General features: G+C 41.7%; 1 protein-coding gene across 3 annotated transcripts in view; it reads left to right on the forward strand.

The window, feature by feature from the left end:
• Nucleotides 1-21,477, forward strand: part of MAST2 (microtubule associated serine/threonine kinase 2) — a 217,296-nt gene that overhangs the window by 173,748 nt on the left and 22,071 nt on the right. For 2 of the 3 annotated variants that reach the window (XM_021683853.2, XM_044914017.1), the window contains exons 6-9: nucleotides 6,878-6,953; nucleotides 10,240-10,318; nucleotides 12,489-12,643; nucleotides 14,466-14,541. In XM_021683853.2, the coding sequence (XP_021539528.2) occupies nucleotides 6,878-6,953; nucleotides 10,240-10,318; nucleotides 12,489-12,643; nucleotides 14,466-14,541 (386 nt within the window). Of the gene's footprint in view, nucleotides 1-6,877; nucleotides 6,954-8,379; nucleotides 8,401-10,239; nucleotides 10,319-12,488; nucleotides 12,644-14,465; nucleotides 14,542-21,477 lie in introns of all 3 variants that reach the window. The other variant, XM_044914016.1, reaches the window with a different exon arrangement.

Genomic DNA, 21,477 nt, shown 5'->3' on the forward strand with positions numbered 1-21,477 from the left:
AGAGACACAGCGAGAGAGGGAACACAAGCAGGGGGAGTGGGAGAGGGAGAAGCAGGCTTCCCACAGAGCAGGGAGCCCGATGCGGGGCTCGATCCCAGGACCGTGAGATCATGACCTGAGCCGAAGGCAGACGCTTAATGACTGAGCCACCCAGGCACCCCTCTTTCCCTCCTTTTAAAATTGGGTTGTTTTCTTATTGGTGACCTTTAAGAGGTTTTTATGCATTTTGGATACAAGTGAGATGTTTTATATGTTTTGATATAGATGAGATAATGTATTTTGCAAATATTTTCTCCCAGTCTGACTTGTCTTTTTTTTTTATCTCTTAATAATGTCTTTTGCAGAGCAAAAGTTTTTACTTTTCATGCAGTCCACTTTTTTTTCATTGATTGTGCTTTTGGTTTCACATCTAAATAGTTATCACCAAAGCCAAGGTCACCTTGATTTTCTCCTATGTTACCTTCTAGAAGTTTTGTGTTTTACATTTAGGCAGATGTTACATTAGGATCATTTATATTATCAATGTTGAGTTAATTTTTGTGAAAGGTTGTGTCTAGATGCTTTTTTTGCATATAGATGTCCAGTTGTTCCAGCACCATTCATTGAAAAGACTATCCTTTCTCCATTGAACTGCCTGTGCTCTTTTGTCATATATCAATTGACTACAGTTGTGTTTGTCTGTTTCTGAATGCTCTGTTCTGTTTTATTGGTCTGTATGTCTGATCTTTCACCTATACTACATTGTCTTGATCACTATAGCTTTATTGTGAGTTTTTTTTTTAATTCCAGTATAATTAACATACAGTGTCATATTAGTTTCAGGTATATAATATAGTGATTCAATAGTTCTATACATTACTCAGTGTTCATTATGATAAGTGTTCTTTTCAATCCCCTTCACCTGTTTCACCCATCGTCCCACTCACCTTCCCCCTGGTAACCACCAGTTTATTCTCTATATTTAAGAGTCTCTTTTTTTGTTTGTCTCTGTTTTTCTTTGTTTTGTTTCTTAAGTTCCACATATGAGTGAAATCATATGGTATTTGTCTTTCTCTCACTGATTTATTTCATATAGCATTATACCCTCTAGATCCATTCATATTGTTGCTGATGGCAAGATTTCATTCTTTTTTTATGGTGGAGTAATATTCCATTGTGCATATATATATCACTTCTTTATCCATTCATCTCTTGGTGGACAGCACTGGGGTTGCTTCCATATTTTGGCTATTGTAAATAATGCTACAATAAACATAGGGATGCATATATCTTTTCAAATTACTGTTTTCATATTCTTTGGGTAAATACCCAGTAGTGGAATTGCTGGATCATGATAATTCTAATTTTAATTTTTTGAGGAACCTCCATACTGTTTTCCAGTGGCTGCATCAGTTTGCATTCCCACCAACAGTGCATGAGGGTTTTTTTTTTTTCCCTTCACATCCTTGCCAACACCTGTTGTTTCTTGTGTTGTTAATTTTAGCCATTCTGACTGGTGTGAGGTGATATCTCAGTGTGGTTTTGATTTGCATTCCTCTGATGACTAGTGATGTTGAGATTTATAATGAGTTTTGAAGTCAAGTAATGTCAGTCCCCCAACTTTGTTCTTCAGTATTGTGTTACTTTTCTGGTTATTTTACCTTTCCATATAAACTTTAGAATCCATTTGTCAGTATCCACAGACTAGCCTGTTGAGATTTTGATTGAAATTGCATTGAATCTGTAGATCAAGTTGGAAAAAACTGACATCTTAGCAATAATGAATCTTCCAGTCCATGAACATGCAGTACTTCATTTATTTAGATCTTTGGTGTCTTTCATCATTATAGTTTACAGCATATAAATAGTGTATATATTTTGTTAGAGTTATACATAAGCATTTCATTTTTATGCTAAAGTTAATTGTATTCTGTATTTTTTTAAAAGATTTACTTTTTTGAGAGAAAGCGAGCATGAGCGGGATGAGGGGCAGAGGGACAAGCAGACTCCCTGCCGAGCAGGGGGCCTGACTCGGGGCTGGATCCCAAGACCCTGAGATCATGACCTGAGCCGAAATCAGACATTTAACCGACTGTGCCACCCAGGCACCACTTGTGTATTGTTTTTAATTTCAAGTACCAATTGTTCATTGCTAGTATAAAGGAAAGCAATTGACTTGTATATTAGCATTGTATTCTGTGACTTTGCTGTATTTGTTTATTAGTTCCAGCAGTGATTTTTTGCTTTCATCTTTTTCTTTTTCTTCTTCTTTAATTCTTCGATTCAATTCTTCTTCGATTCTTTGATTCAGTTCTTTAATCTCTACATAGACAATCCTGTCATCTGCAAACAAAGATAGTTTTACTTATTCTTTCCTAATGTACTTACCTTTATTTTCTTTAAAAAAAAAAAAATCTTATTGCGGGGCATCTGGGTGGCGCAGTTGGTTAAGTGTCTGACTCTTGGTTTTGGCTCAGGTCATGATCTTGTGGTGGTTAGATCGAGCCCTGGGTGGGGCTCTGCACTCAGCTTGGAGTTTGCTTCAGGTTCCCTCTCCCTCTTCCCCTCCCCCTGCTCGTGCATGCATGCTCTCTCTCTCCCTCTCAAATAAATAAATAAAATTTCTAAAAAATCGTATTGCACTGACTAAGATGTTCGGTATGAGCTGAATAGGACTGGTGAGAAGGGACATTTTTGCCTTGTTCCCAGTCCTAGAAGGAAAGCATCCTCTTTCTCACCATTAAGTCTAATGTTAGCAGTATGTCTTCTGTAGATGTTCTTGATCAAGTTGAGGAAGTTCCTCTCTTTTCCTAGTTTGCTGAGAGTTTTATCAGGAATGGGTTTTAGATTTTGTCAAATACCTTTTCAGAATCCATGCAATTATATGGTTTTTCCTCTTTAGTCTGTTGTGGTGGCGGATTATATTAATTGATTTTCAAATGTCAGATGATCTTGCATACCTCGAATAAATTGCACTTGATTGTGGTATGTAATTTTTTATACATTGTAAAATTTTATATTTCTAATGTCTTGTTGAGAATTTTTACAACTATATCCATAAGAGATACAGGTCTATAGTTTTCTTGTAATGTTCTACTCTCCTGTCTGTATTAAGGTAATACTGGCCTTATACAATGAGTTTAGGAGGTGTTCTTTCCAGTTCTATTGGAAGAAATTGCATAGGTACCAGTTTTTCTTTAAGTGTTTAATGGAATTATCAGTACAACATATGAAACTGATGTTTTCTTTTTTTCAAAGATTATTAATATGGATTCAGTTTCTTTAATAGGGTCTTTCTTTTTAATCCAATCTGACAATCTCTGCCTTTTAATTGGGGTTTTTAGACTATTTACATTTACTGTCATTGATACGGTTTGGTTTAAATCGGTTATATTCCTATTTGTTTTCTAATTGTTCCATCTGTTTTTTCTTCTTGCTCTTTTTTGCTTTATTTGGGGTTGAATGGTTTTTATTCCACTTTATATCTTTTACTGGCTTATGAGCTATAACTGTTACCTAGTAATTGCATTGGCATATGCAATATATATCTTATCATATTATACCTCTTCACAGATAGTATAAGAATAATACCATTCCATTTTTCCTCTTTCAGCTTGATGTTGTTTTCAAACTTTTTATTCTCATATGTTATAAATCCTACACCACCTTATTATTATTTTTGTTTAAATAGTTATTATTCTTAAAGAGATTTAAATAACAAGAAAAAAGTATTTGTTTTCCCATGTAGTTAACTTTTCTTTCTTTCTTTCTTTTTTTTAGATTTTATTTATTTATTTGACAGAGTGAGAGAGCACAAGCAGGGGGAACAGTAGAGGGAGAGGGAGAAGCAGGCTCCCCGCCAAGCAGGGAGCCCGATGCGGGGCTCAATCCCAGGACTCTGAGGTCATGACCTGAGCCAAAGGCAGATGCTTAACCATCTGAGCCACCCAGGCGCCCCGTAGTTAACTTTTCTAGTGCTCTTCATTCTTTTGTGTAGGTCCATATTTCCACTTGGTATCTTTTTCTGCCTAAAGGACTTTTTTTTTTTTTTTTAATTGCAGTGCAGTCTGCTGTTCTTGAGGATTTTTTCTTTTTATCTGAGAAGATACTTATTTCACCTTGTTTTTAAAAAATATTTTTACTGGTACAATGACTTTTAACACTAATTACCGAGAATTAATCCATACTTTACAGGTTTTGGACATAGTCCTTCACAAAATTGTCATTACTTTAGACACCCAACTACAAGCTTGGGGTTCCCAGGCCACCCATAATTCTGACCGACTGGATATAAATTCAAAGGTTCCCACTAACTCTTCAGGTTAATATTTCAGTAGAATGACTCAGAACTGAGGAAAGTATTATACTTACAGATAGAGTTTTATTATAGCAAAAAGAATATAAATCAGAACTAGCCCACAAGAGAGACTCATAAAATGAGGTCTGGGATGGCCCCACATATGAAGCTTTTGGTGTCTTCTCCCCGTGATGTCTGGATCTGTCACCCTCCCAGCACACTGATATGTAGCAATATGCAGAGTAATAACCAGGAAGCTCACCAAGTTTTGGTGTCCAGAATATTTATTGGGGTTTCATGCAGGCATGATTGATGGACTCATTGAATATGTGATTAAACTCAGTCTCTAGCCCTGATTCCATTCCCTGGAATTCAGACTGATATCAAATGGCTTAGAGCACTGAGCCTCTAACCACATGGTTGGTCTTGCTGGATTGACCAGCCACCATCCTAAGTCATCTCATGTGCATAAACTATCAGGCCCCACCATGAATAACAAAGACACTCCTGTCACTTGGGAAATTCCAAGGATTTAGAGGCTCATCCCAGGAACTGAGACTAAAGCCACCAAATTCTTTATTACACAGTAGCTGGGTATAGAATTCTGGGTTGGTAGCGTTTGTTTTTCTTTCCATAATTCAGATATTGCTCTGTTGTATTCTTACATTGTTTTCAATAAAAAATCTGCTAGACTCCTTATCTTTGTTCCTCTGTATATAACATGTCTTTCCCACCCACCACCCAACTGTTTTTAAGATTTTTCTTTTTATCATGTGTTTTGAGCAATTTGATTATAATGTGCTTTGGTGTAGTTTTCATCTTTCTCATGCTGAGGGTTCTTGGAGATTCTTGGATATCATTTCTTCAACTGTGTTTTGTGTATCCCTCACTCTCTCTTCCTTTAAGGATTATTAAGCTGCTTGAAGTTGTCTCATAGCTTAGTGATGCTCTGATGATGATGGTGGTGGTGGTGATGATTTGCAGGATTTTTTTTCCTGTTAGTGTTAGTTGCTTTTGACATGTGTATGTTCTTTGAATCCCTAGCATTACTGTTAGCACCTGAAAGATTCTTTGTGTTCTGTCCCATAACCAGCACCACACCTGGTCCTTAGAACAGCAGTCATTGTTTGTAGAATACCCATGTTTAGGGATTTCTTTGAGGCTTTAGCTGAGTAGTTTGGGGAACCAACAAAGGGCATCTAGCTTTACACTCAAGGATCAAACTGAAGGTACTTGTTAATTTTGGAGATGACACTATTTTAAAAGAATAGAATTTTTTTTAAAAGGCTTTGATAATTCTGAGGAGGCCTGATACTTATTAAGTCCTGGCTAAGGAAACAACTACTGCAGATCATTTCTCTCACACCCTGATAGCCTGTGCTAGCCAGGAGGTAGGAATAGATCGTAAGAGATAGTCCTAGACACAGAGCATGGGAAACCCAGAGTTGGTACTAGGTTGAGAGCAGACCTAGTACATAAGGCTGTGCACCTCACTGAGGCTCCCAGTCAAGGGGATAAGTGGAAGCTGAAAAAGCCTCCTCCTAATTAGTTTTCCCATAGAGAGAACATTTATTTATTTATTTATTTAAGATTTTATTTTTAAGTAATCTGTATGCCCAACATGGGGCCTGAACCCACAACCCTGAGATCAAGAGTTGTACACCCCCTGCCTGAGCCAGCCAGGCGCCCTAAGAATGCCTTTATGTAACTGAGACAGAGAGGTGCTCTGTGGGAAGTGAGTACAGAAGTGGGGAGGTGGACAGAGATTGGCAGAGAGGTCAGCACAACATATAGTATGGTGCTTACTTTGGCATGGCCCTTTGGGTAGAGACACATGGACAGCTTCTGCCAGCTAGGAGCTTCTAAATGCTAACTGCCAGCTGGAAGTTAGGCCAGAACAGTATGGCAGTCTTAGGCTCAAGAACTATTGTGACTAGCGCAAAGGTAAGCAAAGTTTTATTTGAACCTTCTTCTGTGCTGTATGTTAGCAAGTTACAGGGAACATGTGAAAACTAAAAGGGAATGGAAGTAATTCCTATACCATGAGGAGGTTGGGCATGCTTTGCAGACTTGGGGGACTTGTGTTTGGTGTCTTTTAAGGAATGCTGCTATCTTAAGTCCCCACCGGAGAACTTGAGTTTCTCTTAAGCATGCACATTTCTGGGTTAGCCTTGGATGCAGTGTGCAGAGATATATATCCAAGAGACTTTTAGACCAGGAAGGAGTCCTGTTGCCTTTCAAGAAATGTTTAAGCATCTGCACCAAATGAATTCTTCAAGCCTTTGGAAAGTTGGGTTAACTTGACTAGGCAGATTGGAGCCTGAGGTGTTCTGAGGAGGGCAGGAAATTGGCAAGTTGCTGCTGTAACTAGAATGGATGTCTGAGAGACATAAGATGGTTACAGGCAACTTGGGAACAAGGGAGAAACCTCTGGGCTACCAAACTTTTACAAAGAGAGAATTGTTAAACTGACGGGGGCCTGAAAACATAACCACCTGAGTGCTAATTGCCAGTGCGAGGGATAGAGTTCTTCCCTAAAGGTCGCTCAGTCCTCCTCAGAAAGACTTCACAGAGGGTTGCTTTTCCTTTCCCCACCCACAGGTAACAGTCCTTTGGATAGCCCCCGGAATTTCTCTCCAAATGCACCTGCTCACTTTTCCTTTGTTCCTGCCCGTAGGTAAGTTGATAGAAAACCTCTGTGACTAATGTGTATGTGGCATTTGCATGAATGTTAGTTAAATGTTAGCTTCCTCTTTTGAGGCACTGCCCTTCCAAGTGTGTTACCTTGGGCTACTAGCCATCAGCATTGCTTTCCTCATCTTGTTCAAATTTTGCTTTCTAGATGCCCTAGGTATTTACCTTTAGATATTTGAATGGCAAGTAGATATAAGAAGTGGATTTGTTTTTATAATCCTAAGCACAAGTCCCTGGTTTCCTGAGGGTATGTTCCAAAACATTATACTCCTGACTGAGAGCTATCCTAGTGTGATCAATGAGAAAATGGCCTCTCATCCCAGGGAGACCCAAGGTTTTACTCTTACTCCTCAACCAGAATAAAAGTGCCTTTAATAGAGATTCGTTAATATTGGAAAGCTGTGTCTCCTGGTGTATAATAAGCACTTATTCAGTGCTCTTTGGTTGAACGAGTGATGGGGAAGAATAATGAACAGGCAAGCGTTTATAGTTGTAAACTGTGATAAGCACCATGAAATGAAAGAACATGATGCTGCATGAAAGCAGAGGAAGGGAATGGGGCTGGAGGATCTATACAGGGTGGTCATGTAAGGCCTCCCGGAAGGGGATTGACTTTTAAGCTAAGACCTGAAGGATAAGAGGGAGCCTGCCATGTTGAAAGTGAGGACACAGGTGTAGGCCATTGTAGGCAGAAGGAATAGCATGTTCCATTTGTGCCCTTGTGTCTGCCTTATTATCAGGGCTTTAGGAATAGGATCAGCTAGGGGATTTCGGGGCCGGGTATTACAATCCAAAAAGAGCTGTGCTAGGTGGCATGAAGTTTGAATCATGTGTATGGAACATGGAACTCTGGGCTGTTCTCTTAACAGGACATAGTAGGAAAAGCAGCTAGGTATTAGTAGGGGTAGGGAAGAAGACTTCAACCCTGCCAAATAGGGTACTCAGGAATTGTGTTTGCTAGGTTACTGAGGTCAGGCTTGAACCTTGTAGGATCACATGGGTTTGGAATATCACACAAAATAGATTTAATGAAATGCTAAGGATAGATCCATCAATCCTGCAATTTCACTTCAAACATATAATCCTTTTTTTTTTTTTTTAAGATTTTATTTATTTGGCAGAGAGAGACACAGCGAGAGAGGGAACACAAGCAAGGGGAGTGGGAGAGGGAGAAGCAGGCTTCCCGTGGAGCAGGGACCCCAATGCGGGGCTCGATCCCAGGACCCTGAGATCATGACCTGAGCCGAAGGCAGACGCTTAACGGCTGAGCCACCCAGGCGCCCCTACATACACACAATCCTAAACAGAAAGTTTGCTCTTGCCAAGGGTGACCAAATGCCAGGGGTCAAACAGATCAGTCTCCTTGGTTCCATTTGATTCTCACTGTCATATATGTCTTTTCACTACAGCCATGGCCACAGAGCAGACAGGTAATAGTGGACATGATGGGGAGAGGGGCTGGGAAACTGCTATGCATGGCCAGACAATATGGTTTGTGGTGTTGTGCTTGGTGAGAACTGGTTGTGATGAGTCTTCTCTGACTGTGGGTATGAACATTTGGCCTTTCATATCTATCAAAGAGGCCCTAAGGGAACCCCCTGCTGGAACCAAGGCTCAGAGCTCATATACTTGGAGGCAGGAATTGCTAATAGTTCCAAGTTTCTGAGCCTAGGGACAAGTCACCCTCATCCCCACAAATTCCTCGGTCACCCAGTGAGATGACCAGGCAGAGGAAATGGAGGCATCCTATAGTGGCATTTCTTTCTGACTGTGGTAGCCCTTGCTCTTCAGATTACAGAAAACTGGCTGCCCTGCAGTTGGTTTCCATTTCTTTCTAAAGAAGGAAAGATGATCTGTGAAAAAGTCTATTTGACAAGGGTTTGGGAAATTCCTCCCTAAGTTAGACTAGTGCTATCTTTGCTGAGCTCTGTTTTCCTGGAATTGACTTGCTTTCTTGTATAGAGCTCCCAGGACCCAACAAAAGAGGTCAGAGAGAACATCATGTTTGAGCAGCTTCCTGGCCATTTCTTTGCCTCAGAGACTAGGTTCCAGCCGAGCTAGCTGCCTGGGTAGCATGAAGTTTGAATCAGGTGCATGTAGCATGGAACCCTATGCTGTCCCCTTGCAGAGTCTAGTAGGAAAAGCTGCTCGGTATTGGTGGGAGTGGGGAGGAGTGCTTCAAAAGGGGAAGCCCTGGCAAGATTGAGTCCTCTTTTTTCTCCTTCCTCTCCTTGCCTCTCTCCACCTCCCTGAACTGTGAAGCCTGGACTAAATCACCAAATCCCTGGGTTATAGTGTTTTCTCTGAAGATTGAGGGTATTTAAATTCTAAAGGTCCTCCATTGCTAATGTTCTAAAGTTCCGTGGTAGCAGCAAAGAAATTTTCGCCAACTTCAACTAGAACAGGCTATGCCCCCATGCTTCACAAGAAAAAACGCTTGTGTTACAGCACATCCCATAGTCCAGGAAAGAATCAGTTGTCCATGTAATAAAAGCTTCACACCAGATACCTGCTTGATCTTTCTCGTCCACAGCAAAGCAAATAGCTAGTTCTCTGTGATGAGAACTTTGGGGTGCATCCTTTCAAGAGCAGCAGGAAACCTGCTCCAAAATCTTATATGATACAGCCAAGGGTATGCCACCTGGCTGTCTCTTCATGAGGTTACTACCACTCTTTACGAACATTCTCAAAGACTGGTTTTATGGGTCCTAATGGATCTTAAGTAACCTTGGACTGTTTGCCAATGATTGGTTCATACTCAGACTCAGATGGTGGTCCACTTCTTCTTCATCAATCCAGTGGCCTGGGAAAGACCAAAGAGCCTTTCACATGGAGCCTTCAAAAAAAAGGAATAGCTGTATTTCAGTGGCAGTTCTGTCCTTGTGGTGATCCCTTCAGCTAGAGTCCTCTGTCATTGCTTCTCTAAAAGTGAATACGTTGCATAAATAAATAAATACATGTGACTACGTTGAGAGTATGAAGATTTTTATTTCAGAACCACAGTATTATATAACGGATGTTCTTATTCAAAGTCACAGACTCCTTTTTAGTTAGAGATGTTTGTCTTTGCAGTGGAAAACTCATGACCATAGGCCTCATGTAGGAAAGAGATGTGAAAGCATGTACTAGACCAAGCAGTACTGTCTAGAGACAAGGAAGAGCCTACCTGTGAGCCAACTGCCCAAAACAGTGCTGGTGGAAAGACAGGCAGGTCCAGGGCTCAGGGTGGGGTCCTGTAGAAACTGCCTAATATTCTTAATTTTACATAGGACTGATGGACGGCGCTGGTCTTTGGCCTCTTTGCCTTCTTCAGGTTATGGAACCAACACTCCTAGCTCTACTGTCTCAGTAAGTAGCCAAATCTGTGGCTTTGCTTCCTTCATCCCAAGGAAGTACTTCCCTACAGATTATTGCTGCCTATCCCTATGGGATTGCAAAGTAGTTCTCAATTTTTCCTCCAAGGCCAAATTCAGAGAGGTTGTTTGGAGATGAGGCTTAGTGGGGCAGTGGTGGCCCTTAACAGCCATAGCCAGATATAAACATTGAACACCTTTGGAAAGAACTAACCAGCATGCTCTCTGGGCATCAGTTTTTCCAAGTGGAGTCAGAGGAGGGCTTGAGGATGGACTTTTGCTTTGCCAGATGTGGAGGATCCTAAACATGGTTCCCCTGCTTCCTTCATCTTACTTCTAGAACTGCAACCAAGAGCAGATAACCCCTCCCATGTCCCAAAGGCCTGATGGACCCTCTTTCTCCTCTTTCACCTTTTCCTTTCAAAAAAAGAAGGGAAGGATGATTATTTGATATTCAAGTTTGATGTGTATCAGCAAAAAAGCTGGGCCTGTCTCTAAAACTTCTAGTTATGTTTTTTTAGAGAAGGTTTTAGCCTAAAACACAACAGATGTCCTAATTGCTGCTATGCACAATTGACCGTAAAATGAGTCTTCCTCATTGAGCAAGTTTTAACTGAAGCCAGGATGACAAGGTTGGCAAACTCTTTCTGTAAAGAGCCAAATAGTAAGTACGGTAGGCTTTGCAGGCTGGGTCGGGCAGCACACTGGGTGGCCCGTTCCCCATGTCCTCCACCATTCTTCCAGTCTTCCCAGGGCAGCTTGTTGACATTTGTGACTCCCAAGCAGGTAGAAGGAGTATCATTTCCTCCCTTGACCTAGATATAACTCATAAAGTAATCCAAAGGTCTTATTGGTCTTTTAGCGGCAGTTAAGCTTCAGATCTTTCCCTGGTAAATACCGCTTTCCCTATAAACCTTTACCGGACAGGTGACTTTTTAGACCTAAGGCAAGAGTCATATTATATATATAATATATACCTGTTCAGTAAATTTTAATAGACTCAACCCATGGCTGCTGCTTATTTTATTGGGATACAAAAATTTTACTTCCTGTCAGTGGCAGTTGGGTGAAGATACTTTTTACAGCTTCTGTGCAACCCATTTTCCAAAATGTGGCCAAGACAGAGCCCTGGGGAGACCTCCCCCAAGCTGTTTAGAGCTTCCTGTATTATCTCATTCCATGACAGAAGCCTGTGCTGTTTGCCCCCCCAAAAAGTCTGATTTCTCACTTGGTATTGAGACTTACTTGTGGCAAGCGAATTTTCTTAGTGTGGTGCTGCAGCTTTGACTCTAAATGGATTTGGATATTTAAACCCCAGATCCTTCATCAGTTGATGAACAGAAACTGAGCCAATGATGTTAGACTTGCCTGCTCTCTTAGCCAGTTTTGTCAGGAAAGGGGGCCTTCCCCGATTCTGGTGCTGTACTAGGCTGTCACCGCGGTCGCTGCATCTCTGAGATGCCTGCAGGAGCATGGCTCGCTCCCTCACATGGTCTGTCGTGGTTGGCAGTGGGCTCTTGTCTGGAATCTCAGTCATTGGGCCCTGTTTGGAATTCTCCGTCATTTTCAGGTCACGTCTAATCTTTGGGTTCCAGATCTAAAAGTAATTTTCTTCCCTGCCAGATTTTCTTGCCTACTTGTGTCCCTAGAGTATGGCCACAGTCTTCCTAGCCTCAGCTGTGCCAGTTGCCCTTTGGGTAACAGCCGAAAGGAAACATTACTGAGTTCTCCCAGCACTGTGGAAGGGAAAACTTCCAGGGATTTCATATGTAGGCTGAGTATACCTGGGACAATTCCTAAGCCGGGAAGCATGATTTATTAATTACTTGCCATTCCAACTAGCCAAAAGCTTCACTGAGGGTAAAGCATCCATGCAGAAGAATCTCCTTTTTGCCACCAAAAGAGGTTCCCTAGGTAGTTACGGACACCCACACCTTGTGAATGCCCGGATCCAACTGCCTGCCAGACTCATGAAGGTTCCTAGTATCTTGGCTTCCTCAGGACTGAAGCCTCGGAAGGAGTAGAGAGGGGAATCGTGCACAATGGAGGCGAAAAGGAGCAAGGCAAAGAAGGCCTGCTGTGGGTTAGCTTTGGGAAGTCCTCCCTGTGCCTGGACTGCCCTGAGACATGTCTGTAATGCTGCTTGTTAATGTTTTTCTCTCTAGTCATCATGTTCCTCACAGGAAAAGCTGCACCAGTTGCCCTTCCAGCCTACAGCCGATGAGCTGCACTTTTTGACGAAGCATTTCAGCACAGAGAGTGTACCAGATGAGGAGGGACGGCAGTCTCCGGCCATGCGGCCCCGCTCTCGCAGCCTCAGGTGAGGGCTCCTCTCTGCCTGCTACCCCAGGGCCTGTGGAGCTCGGCTTTTCTGCACAGCGTAGGAATAGGCAAACAGTTATAAAGGGCAAGAGAGTAAATAATTGAAGCTTTGTATGCCATACAGTCTCTGTGGCAACTACTTAACTCTGCTGTTATAGTTTGAAAGCATCCACAGACATCTCATAAACTTTATTTACGAAGACAGGCAGTGGGCCAGATTTGGTCTGTGGGCCGTAGCTTGCCAACCCAGAGCTTAGCTCAAATGAGCCAAGGTCAGTGATACTCAGGCACACCTGATGACCCTGTCAAGTGGTCCCTCTCTTTTCCCTTTGAGGGTAGTTAGCAGTGGGAATATACTTTAAACTCCACTTAGCAAAAGGAGAGTAATAGTATCGTCCATTCTGATAGTTACCTGGCTGCAGAACCCACAGGCCCAGGGTATAGGAACTAAGCCAGCTACAAAAGGTGCTGCTGAAGACACTTGTGGCTGACTTGGGGAAGAAGCCCATTTCAGAAGCAGAATGAAATGCCCATCTGAATCTCACTCATTTCCCTGAATCACCTGGGCTCATCAAACCAAACAAACCTTAGCAGCTGATTTATCTATGAATTCCTTTGATTAATTAGCTCTTTTCTTTGGCATTAGCTGGTTTAAAATTATGCCAAAATTCCAGGTTAAGGAAGAGGATGGAAATTAAAATGGGCCTGGCTTTAGTGACTGAGGTCAGTTTTCCAGAGCTCCTAGGAAATGATTAATTGGCTAATATGTTCGGGGTGGGAACCCAGAGGAGCAGGGCCTGCCACGAAGAATCTCCTCAGGGATTATATTCCCTGAGTATCAGGGAGTAAGCTGAGCCAGACCACAAAGATGGGTTCAAGTTCAGAGACTAATGAAGATGATCACAGGGACTGTTGTGCAAAGGATCAAAAACACAAATGAGTTTTTGAGGAGTGTGGATCTCAGTGCCTTTCTTTGTTTCGCTCATAGGAATACCTGAATCGGTGCTTTGCGCAATGCACAGGGTAAAAGGTTCATTTTAGGCCATATGAGACTGAGAAGAATATAGTGTATCAGGGAAATCCCTGCTATATTACTCTTAAAATACTTGGTAATGCATACTGATACAGCAAGCAGACCGTGGCTCACTCCAGGGAGGAAAGGCAGAGAACAATTCTGAACCGAGCTCAACTTAGGTCATATGTCAGGGGCACCAAACTGGGCAGGACTCAAATATCCATTCATTTCTGTGGATCAAACTTTGAAATCCTTTAAGAAGATGTAACTGCACATGGGCCAAAGAGGAAGATTTAGATGACCCAGGCTAATAACTCACTGCAGGCTGGATTGGCCTCATTGGCTGCAGCTTGTTTGGAAAAGGATACAGGTATACATGGTCTTCCTTTGGTGTTTCTGGTGGTGGTTTGATTTGATTTGACTCCTAGAACATGCTGGGATATACTCAAAACCCCACTGGCCAAAGCAAAGAAGACCCAGAGAGTTCTGTTCTGGGGGAGGTCATCCTAGGAAAGCCACCAGTAGGCTCAGGAGTGGTTTTGTCCTTTCTAGGCCTTTCAGGCCCTGGCAGAGGTCTTTGTGAAAGTCAGGCTTCTTACAGGAAGGTAGCCTGGTTCCAGATGGCACCATTTTGAGCTAAACAAGGTGTGCTGGGAGCTTCAGGAAAAAGGAAGACTCCAGAACTCAGCACTCATTAAGGTGGGAGTGCGGCAGACAGTGGGAGGGCAGGGACTCTGGGGATGGTCATCTTTCTTCTTGAGAGTTCCATGGCACTAAAATAACACAATGTGTCTTTCTTATTTAGTCCTGGACGGTCCCCAGTTTCCTTCGACAGTGAAATAATAATGATGAATCATGTATACAAAGAAAGATTCCCTAAGGTAAGGATCCTGAGGATGGCTGCCCCTGTGGGAAGACTGGGGGTGAGGGGATGGAGTGCTCTCATCAGAGGTAATCAAGAAGAGCAGAAAGGCACCCAGGAGGAGGAGGAGACAAGCGCCAGGCTGTCAGACTGCTGGAGAAGAGGCGGCAACAGAGGACTGAGTTTGGGGCTCATATTTGGAGGGCCTCTATTTCTCCACTCCCTGGGGAGGCATCTAGGGGGAGATGTTAAAAAGGTGTTCCCCCCATATGTTATGGGGAAGGAGAGAACTGGGACCTTGTCTCTAACCATGCGCATCAGGGCCTTGAGTTAGAGTCCCTGCAGAACGGGATTGGCTATCGGAAGGCATGTTCATTCTATGCAGATTTCTTAAGCAGTGCCTCATCACCAAGCCCGGAGTGTGCACAGACCGGTGTGCTGGACTGGCAGGAGGCTGGCCGGAGGGAGCAGGAAGGTGGGAGACAGAGTTTCCAAGCAGGAAACTGCTGAGGAAGGAAGGCAAATTACTCTCCTGCGATAGCTGAGAAAAAGTCTTCGCAGCTCTGTGGTTTGGCTAGAAACCGTTGTGTATGTGGAACCTAGGGTCTTATTTTCCATTTGCATTTCTTTTTGACCACGGCATGCCTATAAGCTCTGACCTCACCTCATGACAGGCCCTGTTCCTGCAGAACATAGCCAGCTCTGTCAGAACCAGGGCACTGACACAGTTTTCCTGTCCATGACAACAAGGAGCATGGAGCCCTCAAGCCTCTTGTCCAGACTTCCCTGCGTCTACCTATTCCTCTGAGTCCAGGGGCTGCGGTGTGTGGTGCTTCCCTGCTCTTCTGAGAGTGTCCTTTTTCTAGACTCCGGTATAGTCTCCTGGACACACATGGGTGGCTTAGGGAAATGGTATGAAGCCCTGTGCTTTCCCTCTTGACATACATAGTGAAGCATAGCAGTAAGGAAGGACACACATTCTGGAACCAGACTAAATGGTTTCAAATCTGCTTCTACCATTTACTAGTTATGTGACCCTGGACAGATGATTTAACTTCTCTGAGCTCCATATGCCTCATCTGTAATTTGGGATAATGAGAGTATTTATCACATAGAGAGTTTGTCAAGATTAATGAGCATTAAACTTTTCTAACTATGCCCAGGACATAGTAAGCACTCAGTAAGTGTGAGCTGTTATTTCTCTGCTCCCCATGGTCTATGTTTTCTAGCCTTGGAGCAGGCTTTAGAGAGGAAGAGTGAAGAAGAGCGCACAGTGGACAGCTGGGGAATCATGCTGTTATGCTTGATCCTGTATAAAGACGTTTAGGAGTGGGGTGTGGAGTTAAGATGGCCAAGGAGTAAGGGACCCTAAGTTTGTCTGGTCCCTTGAATACAGCTAGATAGTTTCAGATCATTCTGAATACCTGTGAAATCAATTGGAGATCTGAGAAAAGAGATGCTGCAATTCTGCAAGTAGAAAGGTGACCACTTTTTAGAAGGTAGGAGGGGTGGAGATTTGAATCCGGGGTGATATGGCAGGATACGGTGGAGGGAAGGGAGCCTGCTTAAGGAGCCTACCACAAAGTATTATAAGCAGCAGAGCACAAAATCGGAACTTTCAGAAGTCTGCTGCAGTGGGATATGTCCCTGGGTTAAAGGTGCTTAGGTGGCAAAGTGGGGTAGAATCCCAAGGTCCACAGCGTGGTCTCAGGATCCCCGGGGTCACAAGAAGAATGGGGGTGCCTGAGTGAGGCAGAGTTCCCAGGCACAAGAGTGGGGAAAATGGCTAAGAACAGCAAGGCTAGGTGCCAGCTTTCTGCTCTGTGTTGCCATAAACTGTGAACCGCTGTGCAGTCATGGGACCGCTTTACTGGCAGGGGTCCAGCAAACGGCAGAAGTGAGGCGAGACCCGCCCCCTCCCCTGGGAGAAAGAGCACTGGTTCATGCTGCAGGTGTCCATAAAATTTGGAGTTTTGAGGGGCGCCTGGGTGGCTCGGTCAGTTAAGCATCTGCCTTCGGCTCAGGTCATGATTGCAGGGTCCTGGGATTGAGGCCCGCATTGGGCTCCCTGCTCAGTGGGGAGTCTGCTTCTCCCTCTCCCTCTGTGTGCTCTCTCTCTCTCTCTCAAATAAGTAAATCTTAAAAAAAAAAAAAATTTGGAGTTTTGAAACTCACTCAGATAAAAACACTCAGGCACAGGCCAGGTGAACACAGAGTTCTAAGGGAAACCAGGGAGACAAGAGTGATTGACTGCTTTTCCGTGAGGGCTCACCAAAGTGGGGAGGGGGGCACGAACTTTCAGCTCCAGGGCTAGAGATCAGGGTGCCACCATTTTCATCCCTCCTGTCAGTGCTTGAAAGCCTTCAGGGAGCAAAACAGCACCACATAGTAGAATCCGGAGCTGCCTACACCAGGCCCTGCCTCCCTGTGCACTGAAGGTGAATTTCCACTAGGGCAAGTGCACCTGAGAATTAGTGCAACAGGCCTCTCCCCCAGAAGAGCAGCTCAAACAACTGGCTTGCATCAAGTATACTGATCATAGAGGGCTACAAAGCTTCAGCTCTTGGGGAAAACAGTATATAGTATTCATTGTTTTGATTTTTTTTTTAATTCTTTATTCTTTCAGTATTTTTTTCAGTTATTATTTTTTCAATTCTTTTTTATATTTTTTAAAGATTTTTATTCAATTATTTTTAAATTTTTATTTTTATATATACATTATGTATATTTTGTGTTTCATTGTATTTTATTTTTGTATGTATATATAAGTTTTTCCTTCTTTCTTATTTTGGGATCTAGTTTCTTGTAACAAGCGGACCAAAACACACCCAGGATCTAGTTTTTTGTTTTGTTTTGTTTCTTTGTTTCTTGTTTTGTTTTTGTTTTTGTTCTGGTTTATTTGTTTGTTTTTCTGTTGTTGTTGTTCTTATTTTTTTCCTTCTTTCTTCTTTTCTGGACAAAATGACAAGATGGAGAAATTCAACCCAAAAGAAAGAATAGGGTAGTACTCATTGCCAGGAATTTAATCAATACAGATATAAGTAAGATGTCTGAACTAGAATTTAAAACAACGATTATAAAGATATTAGCTGGGCTTGAAAAAAGCATAGAAGACACTATAGAATCCTTTACTGTAGAAATAAAAGAACTAATATCTAGGCAGGCTGAAATTAAAAATGCTATTACCAAGATGCAGCCCCACTGAAGGCTATAAAAACGAGAATGAATGAGGCAGAAGAGTGAGTCAGTGATATGGAAGATAAAATGATGGAAAATAAGGAAGCTGAAAAGAAGAGAGAAAGAAAACTACTGGATCACGAAGGGAGACTTAGAGAATTCAGCAATTCCATGAAGCAAAATAATATCCAGATAATAGAGGTCCCAGAAGATTAGGAGCAGGAGAAAGGGGCAGAAGGTTTATTTGAACAAATTATAGCTGAGAACTTCCCTACTCTGGGGAAGGAAACAGGCTTCAAGTTCAGGAGGCACAGAGAACCGCCTCAAAATCAATAAAAATAGGTCAACACCTCAACATATAATAGTGAACTTGCGAATTTCAAAAATGAAGAGAAAATCCTGAAAGCAGCTCGGGACAAGAGGTCCTTAACCTACAGGGGTAGACATATAAGGCTGGCAGCAGACCTGTCCACAGAGACCTGGCAGGCCAGAAAGGACTGGCATGATATATTCAACATGCTAAGTTGAATATGCAGCCTAGAATACTTTATCCAGTAAGGCTGTCATTCAGAATAGGAGAGATAAAGAGTTTCCAAAACAAACGAAAACTAAAGGAATTTGTGAACACTAAACCAGCCCTGCAAAAAATATTAAAGGGGATCCTTTGAGCAGAGAGAGAGCACAAAAGTAACAAAGACCAGAAAGGAATAGAGACTATCTACAGGAACATTGACTTTATAGGTAATACAGTGGCCTTAATTCATATCCTTCAATAATTACTCTGAATGTAAATGGACTGAATGCTCCAATCAACAGACATAAGTATCAGAATGGGTTAAAAAAACAAGATCCATTTATATGCTGCTTACAAGAGACTCATTTTAGACTCAAAGATACCTCCACATTGAAAGTAAGGCACTGGAAAACCATTTATCATGCCAATGGACCTCAAAAGAAAGCTGGAGTAGCCATCATTATATCAGACAAACTAGATTTTAAACCAAAGACTGTAATAAGAGATGAAGAAGGACACTGTATCATAATAAAGGGTCTATCCAACAAAAAGATCTAACAGTTGTAAATCTTTATGCCCCTAACTTGGGAGCAGCCAAATATATAATCAATAACAAAATTAAAGAAACTCCTTGGTAATAATACAATAATAGTAGGAGACTTTAACACCCCACTCACAGCAATAAACAGATCATCTAAGCAGAAGATCAAGAAGGAAACAAGGGCTTTGAATGACACACTGGACCAGATGGACTTAACAGATATATTCAGAGCATTTCATCCTAAAGCAGCAGAATATACATTTCTTCTCGAGTACACATGGAACATTCTCCAGAATAGGTCACATACTGGGTCACAAATCAGGTCTCAACTGGCACAAAAAGATTGAGATTATATCATGCATATTTTTTTTAAAGATTTTATTTATTTATTTGACAGAGACAGAGAAAGTGAGAGCAGGAACACAAGCAGGGGGAGTGGGAGAGGGAGAGCAGGCTTCCCGCCGAGCAGGGAGCCTGATGTGGGACTCGATCCCAGGACCCTGGGATCATGACCTGAGCCGAAGGCAGATGCTTAACGACTGAGCCACTCAGGTGCCCAACCATGCATATTTTTAAACCACAATGCTTTAAAACTTGAAGTCAACCACAGGAAAAAATTTGGAAGGACCACAAATACATGGAGGTTAAAGAGCATCCTATTAAAGAATGAATGGGTCAACCAGGAAATTAAAGAAGAATTAAAAAAATACATGGAAGCAAAATGAAAATGAAAACACGACAGTTCAGAACCTTTGGGATGCAGCAAAGGCAGTCCTAAGAAGGAAGTATAGCAATACAGGTCTTCCTCAAGAAACAAGAAAAGTCTCAAATACACAACCTAAGCTTACACCTAAAGGAGCTGGAAAAAGAACAGCAAATAAAGCCTAAATCCAGCAGAAGAAGAGAAATAATAAAGATTAGAGCAGAAATCAATGATATAGAATAAAAAAAAAAACTGTAGAACAGATCAATTAAACTAGGAGCTGTTTCTTTGAAAGAATTAATAAGATCGATAAGCCCCTAGACAGACTTATCAAAAAAGAAAAGAGGAAGAATCCAAATAAATAAAATCATGAATGAAAGAGGACAGATCACAACCAACACCAAAGAAATACAAACAATTATAAGAATATATTGTGAGCAATTATATGTCAGAGCAATCTGGAAGAGATGGATACATTCCTAGAAACATACAAACTACCAAAACTGAAACAGGAAGAAACAGAAAACCTGAACAGACCCATAACCAGCAAAGAAACTGAATCAGTAATCAAACAAACAAGAGCCCAGGGCCAAATAGCCTCCCAGTGAAATTTTACCAAACATTTAAAGAAGAATTAATACCTATTGTTCTGAAACTGTTTAAAAAAATAGAAATGGAAGGAAAACTTCCAAACTCCTTCTGTGAGGCCAGCATTACCTTGATCCCAAAACCAGACAAAGACCCCACCAAAAAGAATTACGGACCAATATCCCTGGTGAACATGGATGCATAAATTCTCACCAAGATATTAGCTAATAGGATCCAGTAGTACATTAAAAGGATTATTTACCATGACCAAGTGAGATTTATTCCTGGGCTGAAAGGATGGTTCAGCATTCACAAATCAATCAATGTGATACACTACATTAATAAAAGAAAGGACAAGAACCATATGATCCTCTCAGTAGATAACAGAAAAAGCATTTGACAAGATACAGCATCCTTTCTTGATAAAAACTCTCCGCCATGTAGGGATAGAGGGAACATACCTCAATATCATAAAAGCCATATGCAGAAACCCACAGCAAATATCATCCTCAATAGGAAAATAACAGAGCTTTTCCCCTAAGGAAGGTTAGGAACACAAGGATGTCCACTCTCCCCACTGTTGTTCAACATAATACTGGAAGTCCTAGCCTCGGCAGTCAGACAACAGAAAGAAATAAAAGGCATCCAAATCAGTAAAGAAGAAGTCAAACTTTCAACTCTTCGCAGATAACATGATAATCTATTTAGAAAACCCAAAAGACTCCACCAGAAAATTGCTAGAACTGATACAGGAATTAGTGGCAGGATATAAAATCAATGCACAGAAGTCAGTTGCATTTCTATACTCTAACAATGATGCAGAAGAAAGAGAAATCAAGGAATCGATCCCATTTACAATTACACCAAAACCCATAAGATACCTAGGAATAAACCTAACCAAAGAGGTAAAAGGATCTGTACTCTGAAAACTATAGAACACTTATGAAAGAAATTGAGGAAGACGCAAAGAAATGGAAAAATATTCCATCCTCATGGATTGGAAGAACAAATATTGTTAAAATGTGCTATCCAAAGCAATCTACTCATTCAGTGCAATCCCTATCAAAATACTGTCAGCATTTTTCACAGAGCTGGAACAAACAATCCTAAAATTTGTATGGAACCAGAAAAGACCCTGAATAGCCAAAGTAATGTTGAAAAAGAAAACCAAAGCTGGAGGCATCACAATTCTGGACTTCAAGCTGTATTACAAAGCTGTCATCATCAAGACAGTATGGTACTGGCACAAAAACAGACACAGAGATCAGTGGAACAGAATAGAGAACCCAGAAATGGATGACCCTCAGCTCTGTGGTCAACTAATCTTCAATAAAGCAGGAAAGAATATCCAATGGGAAAAAAAAAAAGTCTCTTCAACAAATGGTGTTAGGAAATTGGACAGCCACATGCAGAAGAATGAAACTAGACCACT

Source organism: Neomonachus schauinslandi, chromosome 4 (assembly GCF_002201575.2).
Source record: "Neomonachus schauinslandi chromosome 4, ASM220157v2, whole genome shotgun sequence".
Taxonomy (NCBI): Eukaryota; Metazoa; Chordata; class Mammalia; order Carnivora; family Phocidae; genus Neomonachus; species Neomonachus schauinslandi.